This window comes from Cervus elaphus, chromosome 5, assembly GCF_910594005.1.
Source record: "Cervus elaphus chromosome 5, mCerEla1.1, whole genome shotgun sequence".
Taxonomy (NCBI): domain Eukaryota; kingdom Metazoa; phylum Chordata; class Mammalia; order Artiodactyla; family Cervidae; genus Cervus; species Cervus elaphus.
Window position 1 is genome coordinate 86,683,976 of NC_057819.1, and position 19,326 is coordinate 86,703,301.

Below are 19,326 nucleotides of genomic sequence, written 5' to 3' on the forward strand. Positions count from 1 at the left end.
GAATGAATGTACACACAAAATGGACCCAAAGACATAGAAAACAAACTTATGGTTACCAGAGGAAAGAGGGAGGGGGGATGGACAAATCAGAGGAACAGGAAACTAACAGACACAAACCACTGAGAGCTACATAAAATAGTTAAGTGACAGGATTTACTGTATAGCACAGGGAAGGATACCCAATGTTGGGTAATAACCTAAAATGGAATATAAAGTGTAAAAAAAAACAAAAACAAAACGAATCACTATGCTACATACCTGAAACTAACACAATACTGTAAAATCAACTATATTTTTCATTTCTGGCTGAACTGTGCATACGGGATCTCGGTTCCCTGACAAGGGATTGAACCCACGTCCACTGCACTGGAAGTGCCAGGGAAGCCCCAGATCAACTACATCTCAGTTAAGCCAACAGGAAGAAAAAAGGGACACAGTCCTGATCTTAAGGAGCTGAGAAGCTAGTGGACAAGAAATAAGGAGACACAATTACCAAGAAGCATGGGAAGTGCCTCCCTGACCAGAAGGTGCCATGGACACACAGGAAGGGGGCATCCAGCGCAGACTGAAGGCCTCTTGGGATGACTGCTGGGGAGATGACGCAGAGTTCCGAGGGAAAAGCGACCTAACAGAGAAAGACAGGCCAGGGCAGCCCAAGTGATGGAAAAGACCTTACACACTGAGCTAAGGAGTTTAAACTTGACCCTGAAGACCACGGAGAGTCACTGCAGGATTTCAAATGGGATATAAATGCCACAATCAGATTAGCATTTTAGAAAGACCTGTCTGATAGTGGTGTCTAGAACACACTGACTGTGGATTAAAAAATGAGCCGGTAACTGCAGCTATGCAGTCAGAAGTGGTAAGGGCCTGAATGATTTACCACATTAAAAAAAAGAGGTTTCCATTTTTATTATATTTTATTCCTATTGTTAACATATGAGAATGTGGTGAAGTTTTGCCAAACTCATTACATTTAACCTCTTGAATTCAGTTTTCTGGAGGCATTTCTTATCATCAAATAAACAATTCTATCTCTTCTTTTCAAATATGCATACTTCAATTCTTATTGTATTGGCCACAATAGTATTTTTAAAAAATAATTATCCAAACAGTATGATTTTAAGTTATAAATCAAAAAATGGCCCAAGGGAATAAAATGAGAGATTTCCGAAATGATTCAAATGCTTTTGGAACTTAATATTACAAACCAGAAGCAACGTAACAATGGCGAGGATGTGCCGCTGATGACAGACGGGCTGCTGGGCTACGTGGAGTCCTCCCGCCCAGCAGCGCGGCACAAAGAGAGCTGGTTGCTCCTAGAAATGGGGCACCTGGTTCAGTGTGAGGAAAGAAGGAAAGAAAATGGAATTACGCATTTATTCCAGCTGTGGAAGGAAGATAAATTTGACTATTGTGAAATAAAGGATATTATCTGAGACAAACTGAATTTGCATGAATATATAAAAATAAAATAGCTTTGCCCAGTGAAATATTAAAAAAAAAAGGTGGAAGAAACAGAAGAGGCAAAAATTAACTGATATCATCTTATGCACATATGCGTATGTGTGAATAAATCTATTACAAATATGAAGTAAAAGGAATCCAGATAGGAAAAGAAGTAAAACTCTCACTGTTTGCAGATGACATGATCCTCTATATAGAAAACCCTAAAGACTCTACCAGAAAATTACTAGAGCTAATCAATGAATATAGTAAAGTTGCAGGATATAAAATTAACACACAGAAATCCCGTGCTTTCCTATATACTAACAATGAAAAAACAGAAAGAGAAATTAAGGAAACAATACCATTCACCATTGCAACAAAAAGAATAAAATACTTAGGAGTATATCTACCTAAAGAAACAAAGGACCTATACATAGAAAACTATAAAACACTGATGAAAGAAATCAAAGAGGACACAAATAGATGGAGAAACATACCGTGTTCATGGATTGGAAGAATCAATATTGTCAAAATGGCTATTCTACCCAAAGCAGTCTACAGATTCAATGCAATCCCTATCAAGCTACCAACGGTATTTTTCACAGAACTAGACCAAAGAATTTCACAATTTGTATGGAAATACAAAAAACCTCGAATAGCCAAAATAATCTTGAGAAAGAAGAATGGAACTGGAGGAATCAACCTGCCTGACTTCAGACTCTACTACAAAGCCACAGTCATCAAGACAGTATGGTACTGGCACAAAGACAGAAATATAGATCAATGGAACAGAATAGAAAGCCCAGAGATAAATCCACGAACCTATGGACACCTTATCTTTGACAAAGGAGGCAAGGATATACAATGGAAAAAAGACAACCTCTTTAACAAGTGGTGCTGGGAAAACTGGTCAACCACTTGTAAAAGAATGAAACTAGAACACTTTCTAACACCATACACAAAAATAAACTCAAAATGGATTAAAGATCTAAATGTAAGACCAGAAACTATAAAACTCCTAGAGGAGAACATAGGCAAAACACTCTCCGACATAAATCACAGCAAGATCCTCTATGACCCACCTCCCAGAATATTGGAAATAAAAGCAAAACTAAACAAATGGGACCTAATGAAACTTAAAAGCTTTTGCACTACAAAGGAAACTATAAGTAAGGTGAAAAGACAGCCCTCAGATTGGGAGAAAATAATAGCAAATGAAGAAACAGACAAAGGATTAATCTCAAAAATATACAAGCAACTCCTGAAGCTCAATTCCAGAAAAATAAATGACCCAATCAAAAAATGGGCCAAAGAACTAAACAGACATTTCTCCAAAGAAGACATACAGATGGCTAACAAACACATGAAAAGATGCTCAACATCACTCATTATCAGAGAAATGCAAATCAAAACCACAATGAGGTACCATTACACGCCAGTCAGGATGGCTGCTATCCAAAAGTCTACAAGCAATAAATGCTGGAGAGGGTGTGGAGAAAAGGGAACCCTCTTACACTGTTGGTGGGAATGCAAACTAGTACAGCCGATATGGAAAACAGTGTGGAGATTTCTTAAAAAACTGGAAATAGAACTGCCATATGACCCAGCAATCCCACTTCTGGGCATACACACTGAGGAAACCAGATCTGAAAGAGACACGTGCACCCCAATGTTCATCGCAGCACTGTTTATAATAGCCAGGACATGGAAGCAACCTAGATGCCCAGCAGCAGATGAATGGATAAGGAAGCTGTGGTACATATACACCATGGAATATTACTCAGCCATTAAAAAGAATTCATTTGAACCAGTCCTAATGAGATGGATGAAGCTGGAGCCCATTATACAGAGTGAAGTAAGCCAGAAAGATAAAGAACATTACAGCATACTAACACATATATATGGAATTTAGAAAGGTGATAACGATAACCCTATATGCAAAACAGAAAAAGAGACACAGAAATACAGAACAGACTTTTGAACTTTGTGGGAGAATGTGAGGGTGGGATATTTCAAAAGAACAGCATGTATACTATCTATGGTGAAACAGATCACCAGCCCAGGTGGGATGCATGAGACATGTGCTCCGGCCTGGTGCACTGGGAAGACCCAGAGGAATCGGGTGGAGAGGGAGGTGGGAGGGGGGATAGGGATTGGGAATACATGTAAATCCATGGCTGATTCATATCAATGTATGACAAAACCCACTGGAAAAAAAATAATAATAAAAAAAAAATCTATTACAAATATGAAATGTGTATGGTCAATAACAATATTTCACTGAATATATGGCCAAATGGTCAAAAGAGAGAGATGATCAGCTTACACACAATGGAAATAAAAATAGTAAATAATCATTTGAGACACTTGGATGGTCCCTTGGGAAATGAAAGAAATTTAAAAAGCACTTTCAGGGAATTGCTTACACACTTTTTAAACTAAGAAATGGACAAAGCTAGAATACAATGTAAGGAAATGTATACTTTTATGTACTGCTGTCAACTGGCCTCTAAGCTACCTGGAAATCCATATAACACACGGAACAACGGCTATACGCAGGCAGGCATGCATGTGCAACCATGCACTCTGATTTCTTAAGTCCACTGGCAGAAACTGTACCATCAAAAGGGGAAACAGTCATTTGTTTAACGATATTCAGAGTAAAACTATTCACAGTGGGAAAAAATGAAAACAAATTAAGACCTTAAGAAAGTAAAATGGCTCAATGAACCACAGGATAGCAACAAGATGTCTCATACAGTCTTCTGTTTTACTTGGTCTAAAAAAAATTTTTTTTGCAGTATAGCTGATGTAGAATATTATATTAGTTTCATCTATATAACAGTGATTCACAATTTTAAAGGTTATATTCCAGTTATAGTTACTATAAAATATTGCCTATATTCCCTATGCTGTACCATATATCCTAGGAGCTTATTTATTTTATACATAGTAGTTTGTACCTATTAATCCCCTACTCCTATGTTGCCCCTCCCTGCTTCCCTCTCCTCACTGGTAACCACTAGTTTGTTCTCTATATCTGTGAGTCTGCTTCTTTTGTGGGATATTCACTAGTTCATTGTATTTTTTTTTTTTGATTCCACATATAAGTGACGTTATTCTGTCTCAGTCTTTCTCTGACTTCTTTCACTTAGCATAATGCCCTTTCAGTCCACCCACATTGCTGCAGATGGTTAAATTTCACAGCTAAGTAGTATTCCATCTTCTTCATCCATTTATCTGTTGATGGACACTTAGGTTGCTTCTGTGTCTTAGCTGCTGTAAATAGTGCTGGTAGGAACATTGAGGTGCATGTACCTTTTTGAATTAATATTAACATTTTTTTTAAAAGGACACTAATGGGGAAAAAACTAGAAACACAAAGGGAGAAACTCAAATCAATGCTTTGCAAAACAGTGACTTAAGGATATAGATAGAGAATATTTTCCTACACTCTCATTTAGGTACAACGGGCCTGGAAACCAACCTGGTGCTATTCAACTAACAGCACAAATGTCATTAAGATCTCCTTCCTTTATAACATAACCGGGTCCAGTAGGGACTGTAATCCTCCAATCAAAGGAACATACAGTCAGCTTTATGGTTTAGGTTTTTGCAAGGAAAGCAACTGCTGAATTGTCTCGTGGGCTTACCGTGAGTGTGGCAAGTGACATGAAGCCAATTAGGTTATTCCATACTTTATCAATGTCCTTTAGCAACTGCTGGAGTTTCTCGCTGCACACCGCAGTGGCTTTTATCCCCAGCTCCACACGTTTCGTCACCCTGTACACCTCCACAACACCTGACAGGGTGAGAGAGGACAGGGTTAGGTGCTGGAGTCAAGAGAAAGAGATCGACAAGACACAGTGGCCTTCTTGCTGGCTGACATCCTAGGTGAGAAGGGGCTGCATCGGGACAGATGTGAGCTTATTATTCCTTGGGATCAATCAACTTTTTTTTGGCCCACAACCCCCGGCATGTGGGATCTTACTTCCTTTACCAGGGATTGAACCTGCGCCCCCTGCATTGGAAGCGTGGAGTCTTTGTATTCATTTATTTATTTTTTAAAAAATTAATTTATTTAATTGGCGGCTAATTACTTTACAATATTATAGTGGTTTTTGCCATACATTGACATGAATCAGCCATGGGTGTACATGTGTGTACATGTGTGTACATGGGTGTACATCCTGAACCCCCCTCTCACCTCCCTCCCCATCCCACCCCTCAGGGTCATCCCAGTGCACCAGCCCCGAGCACCCTGTCTCATGCATCGACTGGACTGGTGATCTGTTTCACACATGGTAACATACATGTTTCAATGCTATTCTCTCAGATCATCCCACCCTCGCCTTCTCCCACAGAGTCCAAAAGTCTGTTATTTATACCTGTGTCTCTTTTGCTATCTCACATATAGGGTCATCATTACCATCTTTCTAAATTCCACATATATGCATTAATATACTGTATTGGTGTTTTTCTTTCTGACTTACTTCACTCTGTATAGTAGGCTCCAGTTTCATTCACCTCATTAGAACTGATTCAAATGCATTCTTTTTAATTGCTGAATATTCCACTGTGTATATGTACCACAGCTTTCTTATGCATTCATCTGCCGATAGACATCTAGGTTGGGAAGCGTGGCGTCTTAACCACTGGATCTCCAGGGAAGCCCAGGAACCATCAGCTGTTAACGCTGCAGGACAAACTCCCTGGTAAGAGCACAGACTCTAGACTACACCTCGTGGATTCAAGCCCAAGCTCTGCCACTTACTAGCTGTGTAACCTCAGGCAGAAAGCAAACCTCTCAGGACTGCAGTTTCCTCATCTGTAACACTGGGATAACAGTACCTCCTCAAAGGGTGGTTGAAGAGGTTAAACTGGTTAAAACTGTAAAAGGCTTAGAACAGCAGACATTAACCAAATGTTAGCTATTTTTTTTCTGGCTTCTTTAGGAGTCCATCTGTTTGAATTCGGGAAATACAGTTATACTCACTGAAAATGGGGACATTAACAGTTTCAAAGAATCACAATGTCAGGATCACTATAACGCAAAGGCACACCTTGCTTTACTGCACTTCCCTCTGTTGTGGCTTCTAGATACAAATACATGAATTTTTTTTTTACAAACTGAAAGTTTGTGGTAACTGTGCATCAAGCAGGTCGATAAGCACCATTTTCCTGACAGCATCTGTTCACTTTGCTTCTCTGTCACATTTGGTAATTCTCACAGTAGTTCAAACGTTCCCATTATCATCATATTCGCTATGGTGATCTGTGATCTATGATGTCACTGCTGTAGTTGTCTGGGGGCACCATGAAACACGCAGCAGATGTTCTGACTGCTCCACTGACCTGCTCCACCCACCCATCTCCTCCTCCGGCCTCCCTATTCCCTGAGACACAACAACATTGAAATTAGGTCAATTAACAACCCAATGATAGCCTCTAAGTGTTCAAGGCCAAGAGGAGTCTTATGTCTCTCACTTCAAACCAAAAACTAGAAATGATTAAGCTTAGTGAGGAAGGCATGTTGAAAGCCAAGATAGGCCAGAAGCTAGGTCTCTTGTGCCACCTAACCAACTTTCGAAAGAAAGGAAAAGTTCTTGAAAGAAATCAAAAGGGCTACTCTAGGGAACACACAAATGATAAGAAAGGAAAACAGCCTTATGTTGCTGATACGCAGAAAGTCTGAGTGCTCTCGAGAGATGATCACACCAGCTACAACATTCCCTTAAGCCAAAGCCTCATCCCAAACAAGGCCCTGACTCTTCAGTTCTATGAGGGCTGAGACGTAAGGAACCTGCAGAAGAAAAGTTTAAAGCCAGCAGAGGTTGCTCATGAAGCTTAAGGAAAGAAGCCATCTCCATAACATAAAGGGGCAAGGTAAAGCAGCAAGTGTTGATACAGAAGCTGCAGCAAGTTACCCAGAAGATCTAGCTCAGATAATTAACGAAGGTGGCTATACTAACCAACAGATTTTCAATGTAGACGAAATCGCTTTCTTATTGGAAGAAGATGCCATCCAGAAACCTTCATAGCTAGAGAGGAGAAGTCAATGCCTGCCTTCAAAGCTTTCAAGAACAGGCTGACTTTCCTGTTAGGAGCTAATGCAGTTGGGGACTTTAAGCTGAAGCCAATGCTCATTTACTATTTCAGAAATCCTTAGGGGCCTGAAGAATTACGCTACATCTACTTTGCCTGTGATCTCTTTATAAGTGGAACAACAAAGCCTGGATGATAACACATCTGTTCACAACATGGTTTACAGAATATTGTAAGCTCACTGTTGAGGCCTACTGCTCAGGAAAAAGAAAAAAAGAAAAAGATTAAAATATGACTGCTCAGTGACAATACATCTGGTCACCCAAGATCTCTGATAAAGACATACAACAAGATTAATGTTTTCATGCCTGCTAGTAATAGAACATCCATCCTGCAGCTCATGGGTCAAGTAATAATTTCGATTTTCAAGTCTTAGTCTTTAGGAAATACATTTTGAGAGGTTATAGCTGCCACAGATAGTAATTCCTCTGGTAGATCTGGGGAAAGTAAATTGAAAACCTCTTGGAAAGGATTCACCATTCTAGATGTCATTAAGAACATCTAGGATTCATGGGAAGAGGTCACAATATCAACAAGAGGAATTTGGAAGAATTTGATTCTAATCCTCATGAAGTCTTCCTCCAAGACTTCAGTGGAGGAAGTAACCACAGACATGATGGGAGTAGCAAGGGAATTAGAATTAGAAGTGGACCCTTTAGATGTGACTAATTTGCTACAATCTCATGATAAATCTTTAACAATGAGCAAAGAAAGTGGTTTCTTGGGGTGGAATCCACTCCTGGTGATGACTGTTAAAATGACAGCAAAGAACTTAGAATATTATATAAACTTAGCTGATAAAGCAACGCAGATTTCAAGAAGATTGACACCAATTCTGAAAAAAGTTCTCCTGTGGGTAAAATGCTATCAAACAGTATTGCATACTATATAGAGAAATTGTTCATCAATGAGAGAGTCCATTGGTGAAGCAAACTTCATTGCCTTATTTTAAGAAATGGCCACAGCCACCTCAACTTTCAGCAACTACCACCCTGATCTGCCAGCAGCCATCAACTTCAAGGCAAGAGCCTCTACCAGCAAAAATTATGGCTTGCTAAAGACTCAGATAGGTGATGGCTAGCCTTTTTTTATCAATATTTTTAATTTAAGGTTTTTCAGACATAATGCTACTGCACACTTAATGGACTACAGTCATAAGGTAAATGTAACTTTTCTATGAACTGGGGAACCAAAATATTCATGCAACTCGCTTCACTGAGCTATAAGCTTTACTGCAGTGGTCTGGAATCAAACCTGCAATATCTCCCAGTGAAGTGAAAGTGAAAGTCGCTCAGTTGTGTCCAACTCTTTGCGACCCCATGGACTTTACAGTCCGTGGAATTCTCCAGGCCAGAATGCTGGAGTGGGTAGCCGTTCCCTTCTCCAGGGGAATCTTCCCAACCTAGGGATCAAACCCAGGTCTCCCACACTGCAGGTGGATTCTTTACCAGCTGAGCCATAAGGGAAGCTCAAGAATACTGGAGTGTGTAGCCTGTCCCTTCTCCAGGGAATCTTCCTGACCCAGGAATCGAACTGGCGTCTCCTGCATTGCAGGCCGATTCTTTACCAACTGAGCTATCAGGGAAGCCCCAATATCTCCCAGGTCTGCCTGTAATTAGGAAATACTTCACTCTTCTGAATGCCCAAAGATTTACAAAGTTTGTGGCTTCATGTGTATCTTTTATACACTTAACGACACAGGATGTTTCTTTTCCTGTGGTCTCTGAATTACGGCTGAATTCTTCCAGCAAGGATGAGAGATGCCAAGGTCTCCAAAGACTAAGGACAGCTGCCAGGCATAACCAAACCCCTCCCCCAGCCTGTTCCAGAGAGAACTAGAAGAATGCCAGGGGGTCTTCAGTGGTACGCGCTCAGCCTATACACACCACTGCAGCTTGTCCTTCCTTCTTTCCTTCCCCAGGGGAAGGTTAGGAATTGCGGCCCACTCTGAGCCAAGTGAGGGGGCTTCTGAGTCAATCTTTCATACCAGGAAACTACTAGAGGGAAAGACAGGCACCCCATGAGCTGATGAGCATTTGTTTATGAAGCAGAATTATGCCTGTCTGAGCAGGAAAGAGGAACAAGACCAGGAGGCAGGAATAAGGAGAGCTCACAGCCCTTCAGAGGCACTCACCCAGAGAGTGTACGCGAGTGACCACTGTGTGCCCAGCACTAGGTGAGGTGCCGGAAACCCAGCTGGCAGCAAAACACACCCAAATCTCCCCCTTCGTGGAGGTGGATTTTAGTGGAGACAGATAATAGACACAAATAATAGAAAGTAAAACATTTAAGATAGTAAATGTAACAGGGCTAGGGAGAAAACCAAGTGGGGAGACGGACAGCAAGTGACAGGGTGGGGAGAGGGAACAGGGTTTTGAGTAAGAGGGGCAATAAGACCTTAGAAGGTGACATCTGAGCAAAGGTCTGAAGGTTAGGGACAGTCTAGTGCCTGTGGTTCTGGCTACAGGCAAACCCTGAGCAGGAGACGACCACTGAGGAGGACAGGGACTGAGATTTCACGTTGGACTGGGATGTGTGAGAGCTGAAGCCGGCCAGGAAGTTAAGGAATCTGTGAGGCTGGTAAGGGGTAGAAAGGCAGAATTCAACAGAGCATGGTAGAACTGATTGGGGCCCCAATAATTCAATTTTCTTTTTTAAACCAATGATTTAATTTTAATGCCTCGTCTAGTTCAGACTCTTTGATAAACCATTAACATGTGACTTTACATTGTATATAACAAGGACTGGGAAACCTGGCCACAGAGACCTTAAGTCAAATAGTTGTTCCTGGGTAGGATTTAAGTGTCTTATCTATAAAAGCAGAAGCTACTTAGTGAAGTCCTATGAGGCTTGAGAGATCTAGATTAACCTACTTGACATAGGGACAACTGAAAAGCCTCCAAAGTGTCATGATTTTGAAGAAGTAAAATACGAAAGCACATACCTAATAAGTATTCCATGCCTTGAGCTGACTGAATTACTTCTGTGCATACAGAGCTACTACTGATTCCATTTAAGGTATCATTGGCCTTCTTAATGACCTACAAAGAAATGAAATCACATCACCTTACATAACCAGAAAAAGTCATTACAAAGCAGCTTACTAATAGTAGAAAACCCAACGGAAAGCTGGGAAGTGTGAAAACACATGACTGATTGATGTATGTAGATGACTATGCTGAAACAGATCTGAGAATTTAATTCTGACATTGACGAACCAAGCCTCCGTTTTTTTGGAAGTGGAAAGACAAAGGTTCTTAAGCTTAAATATTATTTTAACTTGGGCAGAGATAATGGTATCATTTTGTTACATCTTTAACTCAGTGACAGAGAGGGCACCGTAAGTCAAGTGAGCGGTGTCTGCCACAATAGGTGGGAAAGAAGCCTCACTGAAGACGTGTGACTTTCCACACAGGTCCCCCGAGAGCAAGGCCATTGAGGCAGAGCTCGCCCCGAGTCCATCCAAAGGAACCCAGAAGGCAAGATGACACAAGAGGCATATGCGGACGTGTGAACACATGGAAGAGACAGACTCACCTCCAGAGCACTCCCCAGACACCGCTGCCATTCATAGGCATACCTCTCATTCTCCTGTGAAATTTATAAAAAGAACTGCGTCAAGCGGGCAAGCCTGGAGTCCTACTTGTGACTTCTGTCAGGTCAGAGTCCTGAAGACTTACTTCCGTGTCTATGAAAACCACTAATCCAAGTGCAGTTGATCTTCTGAACCCACTAATGATGATTTTTATTGATAGTTCCTGATAACTATAACTTCTAAACACACTTCTTGTAAATCAGAGGGAAATGGTTTTTAGTGGATTCCCTTCGTAAACGCTGCCTCATTCGTTCCATTAACAGTGAAAGCTTCTTTAAAGGTATGTACCACATAGGAGTCTCACACGAGAGCCAGTATCAAACCACAGCTTCCTGCTCCACAGTCAGGAAGCTATATGTGTGAGTGAGCGCGGGTCTGACAAGGATGGGGAGGAGGATGCTAAGAGTGTTGGCTGGAGGAGGAAGCAGCATGGGACGAACGTTAACCGTGAGAGGATCCAGCACATCTGCCCTCTCTTTTTTTTTAATGTGGGCCAATTTTTAAATTACCTACAATATTGCTTCTGATTTTTTCTTTTTTTTTTTTTAATGTCTTGGTTTTTTGGCCATGAGTCATGTGCAATCTTAGCTCCCTGACCAGCAACTGAATCCATATCCCCTGCGCTGAATGGTAAAGTCTTAACCACTGGGCTTCCAGGAAGTCCTCCATGCCCCCACCCCCAGCACCGCCTTTTGAGGTTTTACCACTAAGATGATAAAGTCCACATGCTCAAAAAGAATTCCCTGAAGAAACACTTCCCTCCTTGTGAGGTCTCAGGAATAATTCCACTTTTAGGGTCACTAACTACTCGCAGTGATGTCACATCTAGGAGGAATCTTCACCCAGGGCTAAGATCACTGTGCTCTCGCTTTAGTGACACATCTCATGCCCGAGGCCTTGGGATGGTCTGCCCTGCGTTCCCCCAGGTGACTGAGGCAAGGATTTCTCTCGGGGCCCTGGGTGCTCAGCCCCCGGGGACAAGGAGCCCGCTCACCTCCACCTCTCCCGTCAGGTCTTTGTACTTGTCACGGATGACGGGCAGGGCAGGCTTCTCACTCAGCGTGTTGGAGCGGTCCCTGAAAGGCTGCTCCAAAGCCGGAGAAGGAGAAGAGCGGCTTATGTCTTTATCACCAAGGCTTAGGCTCCTCTTGTGTGATCCTGGGGGAGATGGATGGCACAAAGGTGCTGATTACTCAGCTTAATCCAAGCAGAGGCTCTTCCTGCTAACACAACGCTCCTCTCTAGATCCTGGTGTCAGGAGGGGGTCAGAATCACTTCTCATCTGGCCTGTCCGGCAAGCGACACGTTGAACCCTTTCCCTTGTTCTCTCATGCCTGAGTCCCCTGCCTTTAATTTTCTCCATTACGCTTCTTTAATCTGTCACAATACTTCCATAATTCTGAGTGTGGGATCACTGGAGTCTGGAGGACTAGGGTCTTTCTAACTATCAGTGTGCAAGAGTGTGGCTGCTTTTCCAATCATCACCTGTGGATTGGTACTGACTTCCTCCATCCTTCTCAATGAACAGAAATCAATGAGCCCTTCTGTCAGGGTGAGATTAAAACCAAAGGGGCAAACTCAAATGCCTTCAAAGGGCAGGCGGGCAGAGGAAGTGACTGAAGCAGGTTAGCTGGAGGGAAACGTGGTAGGAATCACATCGTCTGCTGGAGGGGATGATGTGACTCAGCTCCTGCTGGTCATCAAGACGTGGGAAAGCAGGCCTAGGACTGTCAGATATTATGCCTTTCCAAGAAAAGCCAGAAATCCAGGTTGTGAAGTGTCACGGTTTTTATGCACCGGCAATTGCTTCACACATTAGAAATCCTTCAGTGTGGGTCAATCAAAACAGGTCTGCAAACTGGACCCAGGGATCAAGAGCAGAACTCACTGGCCCACACGGCGTCAAACCATTTCTCTGGCTCTTCTAACACAGCACACTTCTCCCCAAAACAAGCCAACAAACTGACCATGTGCTGCACTTAATTTTAACCCCCAAAGCTGTCATCTGATGAATACTGGTTTCAGTTCAGTCTCAGGGAAACCCTTTAATAGTCCTTTGTCACAGACTCTCATTTTAAACACTGGAAAACAGATTTCCTGCTAACCTAGGGACCAACTTCTTATTCTAAGAAAGAACTAACACTTAAACGCAGTGGAAGAAACCATGATGTAAAATCTGTGTTGAAAGCTACTCACCTTGAACAGAAAGGTCAAAGGTTGCTAGCTCACTTTTGATCATTTCTTCGCTGGATTTCATTTTGCCTTGTGAATTGGCCACTAAAAAGTCAAATTTGCTGATTTTGGGCTTCTCACTCTGAAACTCTCCGAAGTCATCTGCGCATTCCTTGGGGGTGTCGTGAGAAGTGCTGCTGGAGGCCGGGCTCAGGCATGCGGCCTCTTGGCTCCGCTCGCCTACAGGCAGGTCCTGTCTGGCGAAATCCCTGAAGTCCCCGCTTTCATATTCCTTTGGCTCGCTGGCCTGTGGGATCACGTCCTTAAAATTGGCGAAAGCTGGAAAGGTGGTCTCTGGAAGGGGATCCTCGCTGGCGAAGGTTGTGACTTTGGAGAGAGATGTCACGGTGAGGTTTTCGGAACTGCCGAATGAAGTCTCTTTCTTTTGAAGAACTGAGGCGGCTGACGAGGCTCCGCTTCCTGCTGAGAGGACAAATGGGGACAGTTTTCTGCCCTGAGAGGCATCATCCCTGTCTGACCAGTCATAGCTCGTAAGTGTGCTCACTGCAAAATTGCTACTGTAGGTTCCAAAAGCAGCATATTTTAAGTCCTCTATATCTGAAAGGGAAATAAGACCCCACAATTAGAGGCAAGCTCACCATGTAGGCAAAATGCCCTAAACTCTGCCGAAGCAAAATATCTAGAGTCTTTGATTAGTTTCATGTGATATTGGAATTGACTAAATTTAGAGCTTGTACTAAAATTAAAGGAGCTGGGCTGTAAAATCTGATCTTTAAAAACCCACATTAGCCTCGAGCTGGCACTTATATTTAGTAATAAGGAGTCCTTTTCCTCCGATACGACAGTTTCTAAAAAAAAAAAGACAGGAGGTTCGTCCACCAATGTATATACTGTTTGATAGAAGGATAGGGTCATTTAACAAAATGTCCATTCACTTGTAAACTTGAAAATGTATTTACAATACTCCCTACCCAAACAAGTCTCTTACATTTTGACTTCACCAGAACATGTTCATTTATAACATGCTCACATGACATGTATATGACACACTAATTAAAAATTGACTATCTTGAAACTAAAGTTAAAAAAAAATGTTATAGCTAACTTTTAATCAATTACTAGGGGTTTCTGTCTAGGCAAGGCCAAATATGAGATTTTAATTAAGTAGTTACTTACCCAGTTGTTATTTTGGTCACTATGGACGTCATACTGCTGTGATGGAGTATGAGGGGAAAAAAATCAATCTAAGCTATGGAGTATGAGGGGAAAAAAAAATCAATCTAAGCTAACTTTTGTCTCTAAACAAACAGAATCAAAGGTCTGGGTCCTCTTGGGCTCTTGTTTCTCTTTCAGCTATGTGTAACCGCCTCATTAAAAAAGGAAAAGAAAGAAACGCTGGGGCAGAAGACTCATTTTACATGCTTAATATATATTTAAATAATTTAAGAGGTGGCACCAAACAGCAAAAAGAATATAGGTTTTTAGTTCAGACAGACCTGCATTCAACTCCCAGCTGCGCCACCTACCACTTGTGTGACCCTAGGCGAGCTATTTAATATCTCAACTTTGGCTTGTTTATATGCAAAAAAAGAAAAAGACCAGGCACGTGGCAGGGCTGTGCTGTGACATTAATGATGGCGTGTGTAAAGGGACCAGCCCAGAGCCTAGTGAAAGTGAAGTCGCTCAGTCATGTCCAACTCTTTGCGACCCCTTGGACTTGTAGCCCACCAGGCTCCTCCGGCATGGAATTCACCAGGCGAGAATAGTGGAGTGGGTTGCCATTTCCTTCTCCAGGGGATCTTCCCGACCCGGGGACTGAACCCGGGTCTCCTGCATGGTAGGCAGACGCTTTACTGTCTGAGCCACCAGGGCAGTCTCACAGAGCCTAGTGAGCAGAATAGCAATTATGATACAGCACAGTTGCCACCAGCCTCAATGTGAAATTTAGCTGCCTGCCTTAGGGCTTAAATAGAATCGTTTCAAAGTAAAATGCGACAAGTCAACCCATCACTTTGGTTGTCTTAGTAGGGAAAATTTCTTGCCCATTTTCTTGAAGCCAAACCAGCTGGGGCTGAGTCACATTGGTGTGGAGAAGCCACCTTTCCAGCACTAGGGTCCATTCAATCTGTCTAAGATGCATTTGGTCTCATTTTGGTCACTGTCTACCAGGTGAGAAGGCCAAATGCAAGACTCCCTCTCCAACAACCAAAAGCAGGGCTTATGAGGAAAACGCTTGAAAAGTTCTGTGACCCAGATTCTAATAGCTCAGTTAACAGGTGAGCCAACACTGGGCCTCTTCGTTTCTCTTACACAGTGATGCTGCCTGGTGTATGAGAGGGAAGGGATTCCTGACATTGCTCCTCTAACAGTGCACCCCAAGTTTCTCTCTCAGTCCTATTAGGAAAAGGGCACTAACTTAATATAAACAGGAGGGGGAAGAAAGATTTAGGTGAAAACGTACAGTTCAGAATGAATGAAACAAGACTTTAGACAGAATGCCTTCTTAGTCTCTGGCTGTAGTGTTTGTTTTGCCCACTACTGAAAGGGATCAGAGGGTTCCCTGACTCAAATTAAGTGAAATTCAATCAGAAGGCAGATGCAGTTAAACACAAGATGAGTGAGTCTGCAAAGGGTTCATTCAGAAGAATGTGTCACAACATAAAATTTTATTAGATCCTACCAGAAAGCTCTTTGAAGAAGCTATGTTATGAACTACTCCTAGAATCTCATCTACTAAATTGGTAGCTATTTTCATAGAGACCAAAGATACATTTAATAAAAAGTTAAGCTCTTGTTCAACCACAACTAAGTTGCTATGGTAATAAAAAAGATCCTTTTGTGTAATTATGCAACAAGAAAAAAAAAGTTAAAAAAAAAAACAGAAATTATTGTAATATAATCAGGTAAAAGGCATTATAAACACTAAGGGAATACCTTAGTTGAAGAGCTTTCAAGTATTTTGTGTAATACTTAAGGTCTTCAACAAATCTTATTTTTATTATGAATGATAAACACAACATTTTGCCTTTTGGAACAACTCACAGAAATGACCAAACAAAAGACTAAAATGGAAATATTTTGTATTCTAAAAAATAATGAAGAGTAATTATACAGGATATATGAAAGTTAAACCTCAAGGCTGATTTTTAAATTTTACTTTTGCTTATTTACTGGCTAGACAGTGTAAAAAAAAAAATAAGTTACTAAAGTGTAATTCATTTGGACACAAAAGGAAGTGCTGCTATTACATAAGGAACATGAGAACACTGAATTCCTAAACCATAGCACTTTATAAGCAATATAAAAATGAGTTGTATTTCCTGGCATGGTGAATATTAGTAAACCATTTTTTTTAAATGTGGTAAATCAGTTCACTAAGCATAGTTTAAACCAAGAAAATTCTTCGTTTCCCACATTAACAGTTCTGTTTTCTAAGCAATCAAATGATATGTATTACTGTATGTTGGTCTTAAAAACATTAAAGATTCTGCAAAACCTACAACATGAGTGATATTGTAACCACTGAAGTTACTGTAGGTGAGTTTTCAATTTGACAGCTGAATTCTGAAAACTGCAAGAGAAAAAGGAAAAGAAAACAGAATGGATGCAATAAAAGGAATAGAGAATCACTACTGTATTTTCAATTCTACTGGAAAACTCTTCGGCTGTGCTGGATTGAACTGCAACTGCACACAGATAATGCACCAAATTGTGTGCTTTAATATACGTATTTGTTTGCAACCAGCAATGTCCTATTACCAAGCCAGAGGAATAAACTACACAATCTGCTTTCCATCATGGGTCTCAAATCAAGACATGGATTTCCTGCTTATGTTGGCAAGTAACCCCATCAGTCTCTCCCATAACCTCTATTCAAATCCCATCTGAACGGATGTTGTACATGAGAACAAGGTATTTCCTGGAACAAAGAATGTGAGCTGCCACTATAGAATGCAGAAGGCCTCACTGTTTTCCATGGATCTTTTCTAAAGCTGTAAGCATGTGCCCAGGTGATTAAGAGTTATTAGCTTCTGAGAAAAGCATTTAGAAAAAGAAAAAAAAAAAAAGAGAGAGATATGTGCAAATTCCGCCACTCCTCAGTGTTTAACCAGCAATAAAAATGTTCATTGATTGGAGTAAGGAATTTCCAATACTGATTTAGTCCAAACTCCATTTTACCAAAGCAAATCATGAAATATTTATACACTTAAACTTCTGTCCATTTCTGGTCTTACTCTTCCTTCTGAGATCAGTCATATTCACATTCTCTGTTACTTGTAGAACCTGGTCTGACTGTATTGTCTTAAGTATCACACACCCAGATGGTGTTGTTAAAGAAAACAGGAATGAAAGTGATCCATAAAATGCTGCTGTATAATCGCCTTCCAGTATTTTCTAACCTGCATAGAAACCTACCATTCTTCATCTGTACGGACCCATGTAAATCTAAGGTTCAAGCGCTGTCAGGCTATCAGTAAGCACCTGCAGGCTTCTGGGTCGGTGTTTTAAGTTCAATTAAAAAAAAAAAAAAGGTAATCCTATGGATATTTTCAGTTGGAGGAGGCAGAAGTCCATGGAACAGTGCCAAGACAAACAGTGGAACATGGTCATCATTAAAAAAACATTAAATGAGCACAGAAGATGGCAATTACAACTGGAGCCTTTTGGCCACGCAAGGGAGAGAGCAGCACCCAGGAGAACCTCTTAAGTATATCACCCCATATACAGTGACCCTATACAGCCAATGGGCCAACATTTTCCAAAACAACTTACGAATAGCATTCATTCAACTGATGGAAAAACGAAGCTGGAAGCTCTTTAAAAATAAAATGGCTTGATTTTTTTCAGTTACTTTAGGATTTAGCCCAGCTTCTTTGATATTGACAAAATTATCACCATGTTCATCAGCTACTTTTAAAAAAATCAGTAGGGATTTTAATGAGAAAAACAGAGCAATTGTAAAATATAAATACACCTGAATAATTTCTCAGATACCGAGGTGTGAAGTCAAGCACTAATCATATCTCACTTTACCTGGCATGGGGGTAAACAAAATAGTATTTTTTGGTTTGCTGGAACTTACAGAAGAGAATACAGTCCTTCAAATCTTTGTGAGTTTATATTGTTATATGTATTATAAAAACTTTCTCCCTAAAAAGTAGTGTTACTTTTATTAATTGGCTCCATTTATGAATGTGATTATGTTTTATGCACAGTTATGTTCATTTTCTACAGCCTGATTTAAAGGAGAAAGGAGTTAAAGCAGCCCCAGATGGACCATTATACCACTAAACTCCACTGACAAAAGAATTCCTTCACCAAAGCCAAAAGACTGGCACAAGAAAATTCTAAACAAAAGGCAACAGATATTGCTAGATAGAAACTACACCAAAATCTTTCTTCCAAATTAGTTAGCACATATTATAATTAAAACATAATATGATTACACAAGGTTTTGCAAACCAAGTATTATTCAACTTGCTAAAGCATTATGCTCTGGAAAACATGATATTTTGAAGTGTAGACCCACATTTTCTTAGTCTCAATATGCAATCTCTGTGCCTCCCCCCCCACATGGCATACTTCAGGTACTGAAAGTAATCTCAGAGATTCTATTCAAAATCTTCACCTTCAATGGTTTAATTTCCTTTCTGACTCAATTTTTTAAAAGGAAGAGTCAAAACATAAGAAAAAAAAAATAAAACCATGCAAATAACTCGTTTTCCCCAAAGTTTTTCCCTACTATTATACTCCAAAATGGTAAAAAAAAGAAAACAACCAAATTTGGCTTACTCTTGTGGCTGACTTTCATGGGTCTTTCCAAAAAAAGAAATTCTTTTCTTAAAAATGCAAAGAGCTAAGAACTCGCCTCATGGACTAAGTTAAAAAAGACCAAAGGAAGGTGGCTTCATAATACATTCTGAAGCTGGAAAGGTAATGCACTCTACAGTTAGAGGATGAAGTACCCAACTTCAAACTCAAAT

At 40.8% G+C, this 19,326-nt stretch overlaps 1 protein-coding gene across 15 annotated transcripts in view; it reads right to left on the reverse strand.

Annotated features, from left to right (window-relative positions):
* SYNRG (synergin gamma) overlaps positions 1-19,326 on the reverse strand; it is an 89,064-nt gene that overhangs the window by 15,851 nt on the left and 53,887 nt on the right. For 11 of the 15 annotated variants that reach the window (XM_043902970.1, XM_043902959.1, XM_043902969.1 and 8 more), the window contains 5 exons: positions 13,346-13,939; positions 12,144-12,307; positions 11,092-11,145; positions 10,499-10,595; positions 5,103-5,251 (listed from right to left, as the gene is read on the reverse strand). In XM_043902970.1, coding sequence (XP_043758905.1) covers positions 5,103-5,251; positions 10,499-10,595; positions 11,092-11,145; positions 12,144-12,307; positions 13,346-13,939 — 1,058 coding nt within the window. The remainder of the gene's footprint in view (positions 1-5,102; positions 5,252-10,498; positions 10,596-11,091; positions 11,146-12,143; positions 12,308-13,345; positions 13,940-19,326) is intronic. The other 4 variants (XM_043902973.1, XM_043902966.1, XM_043902972.1 and 1 more) reach the window with 2 other exon arrangements.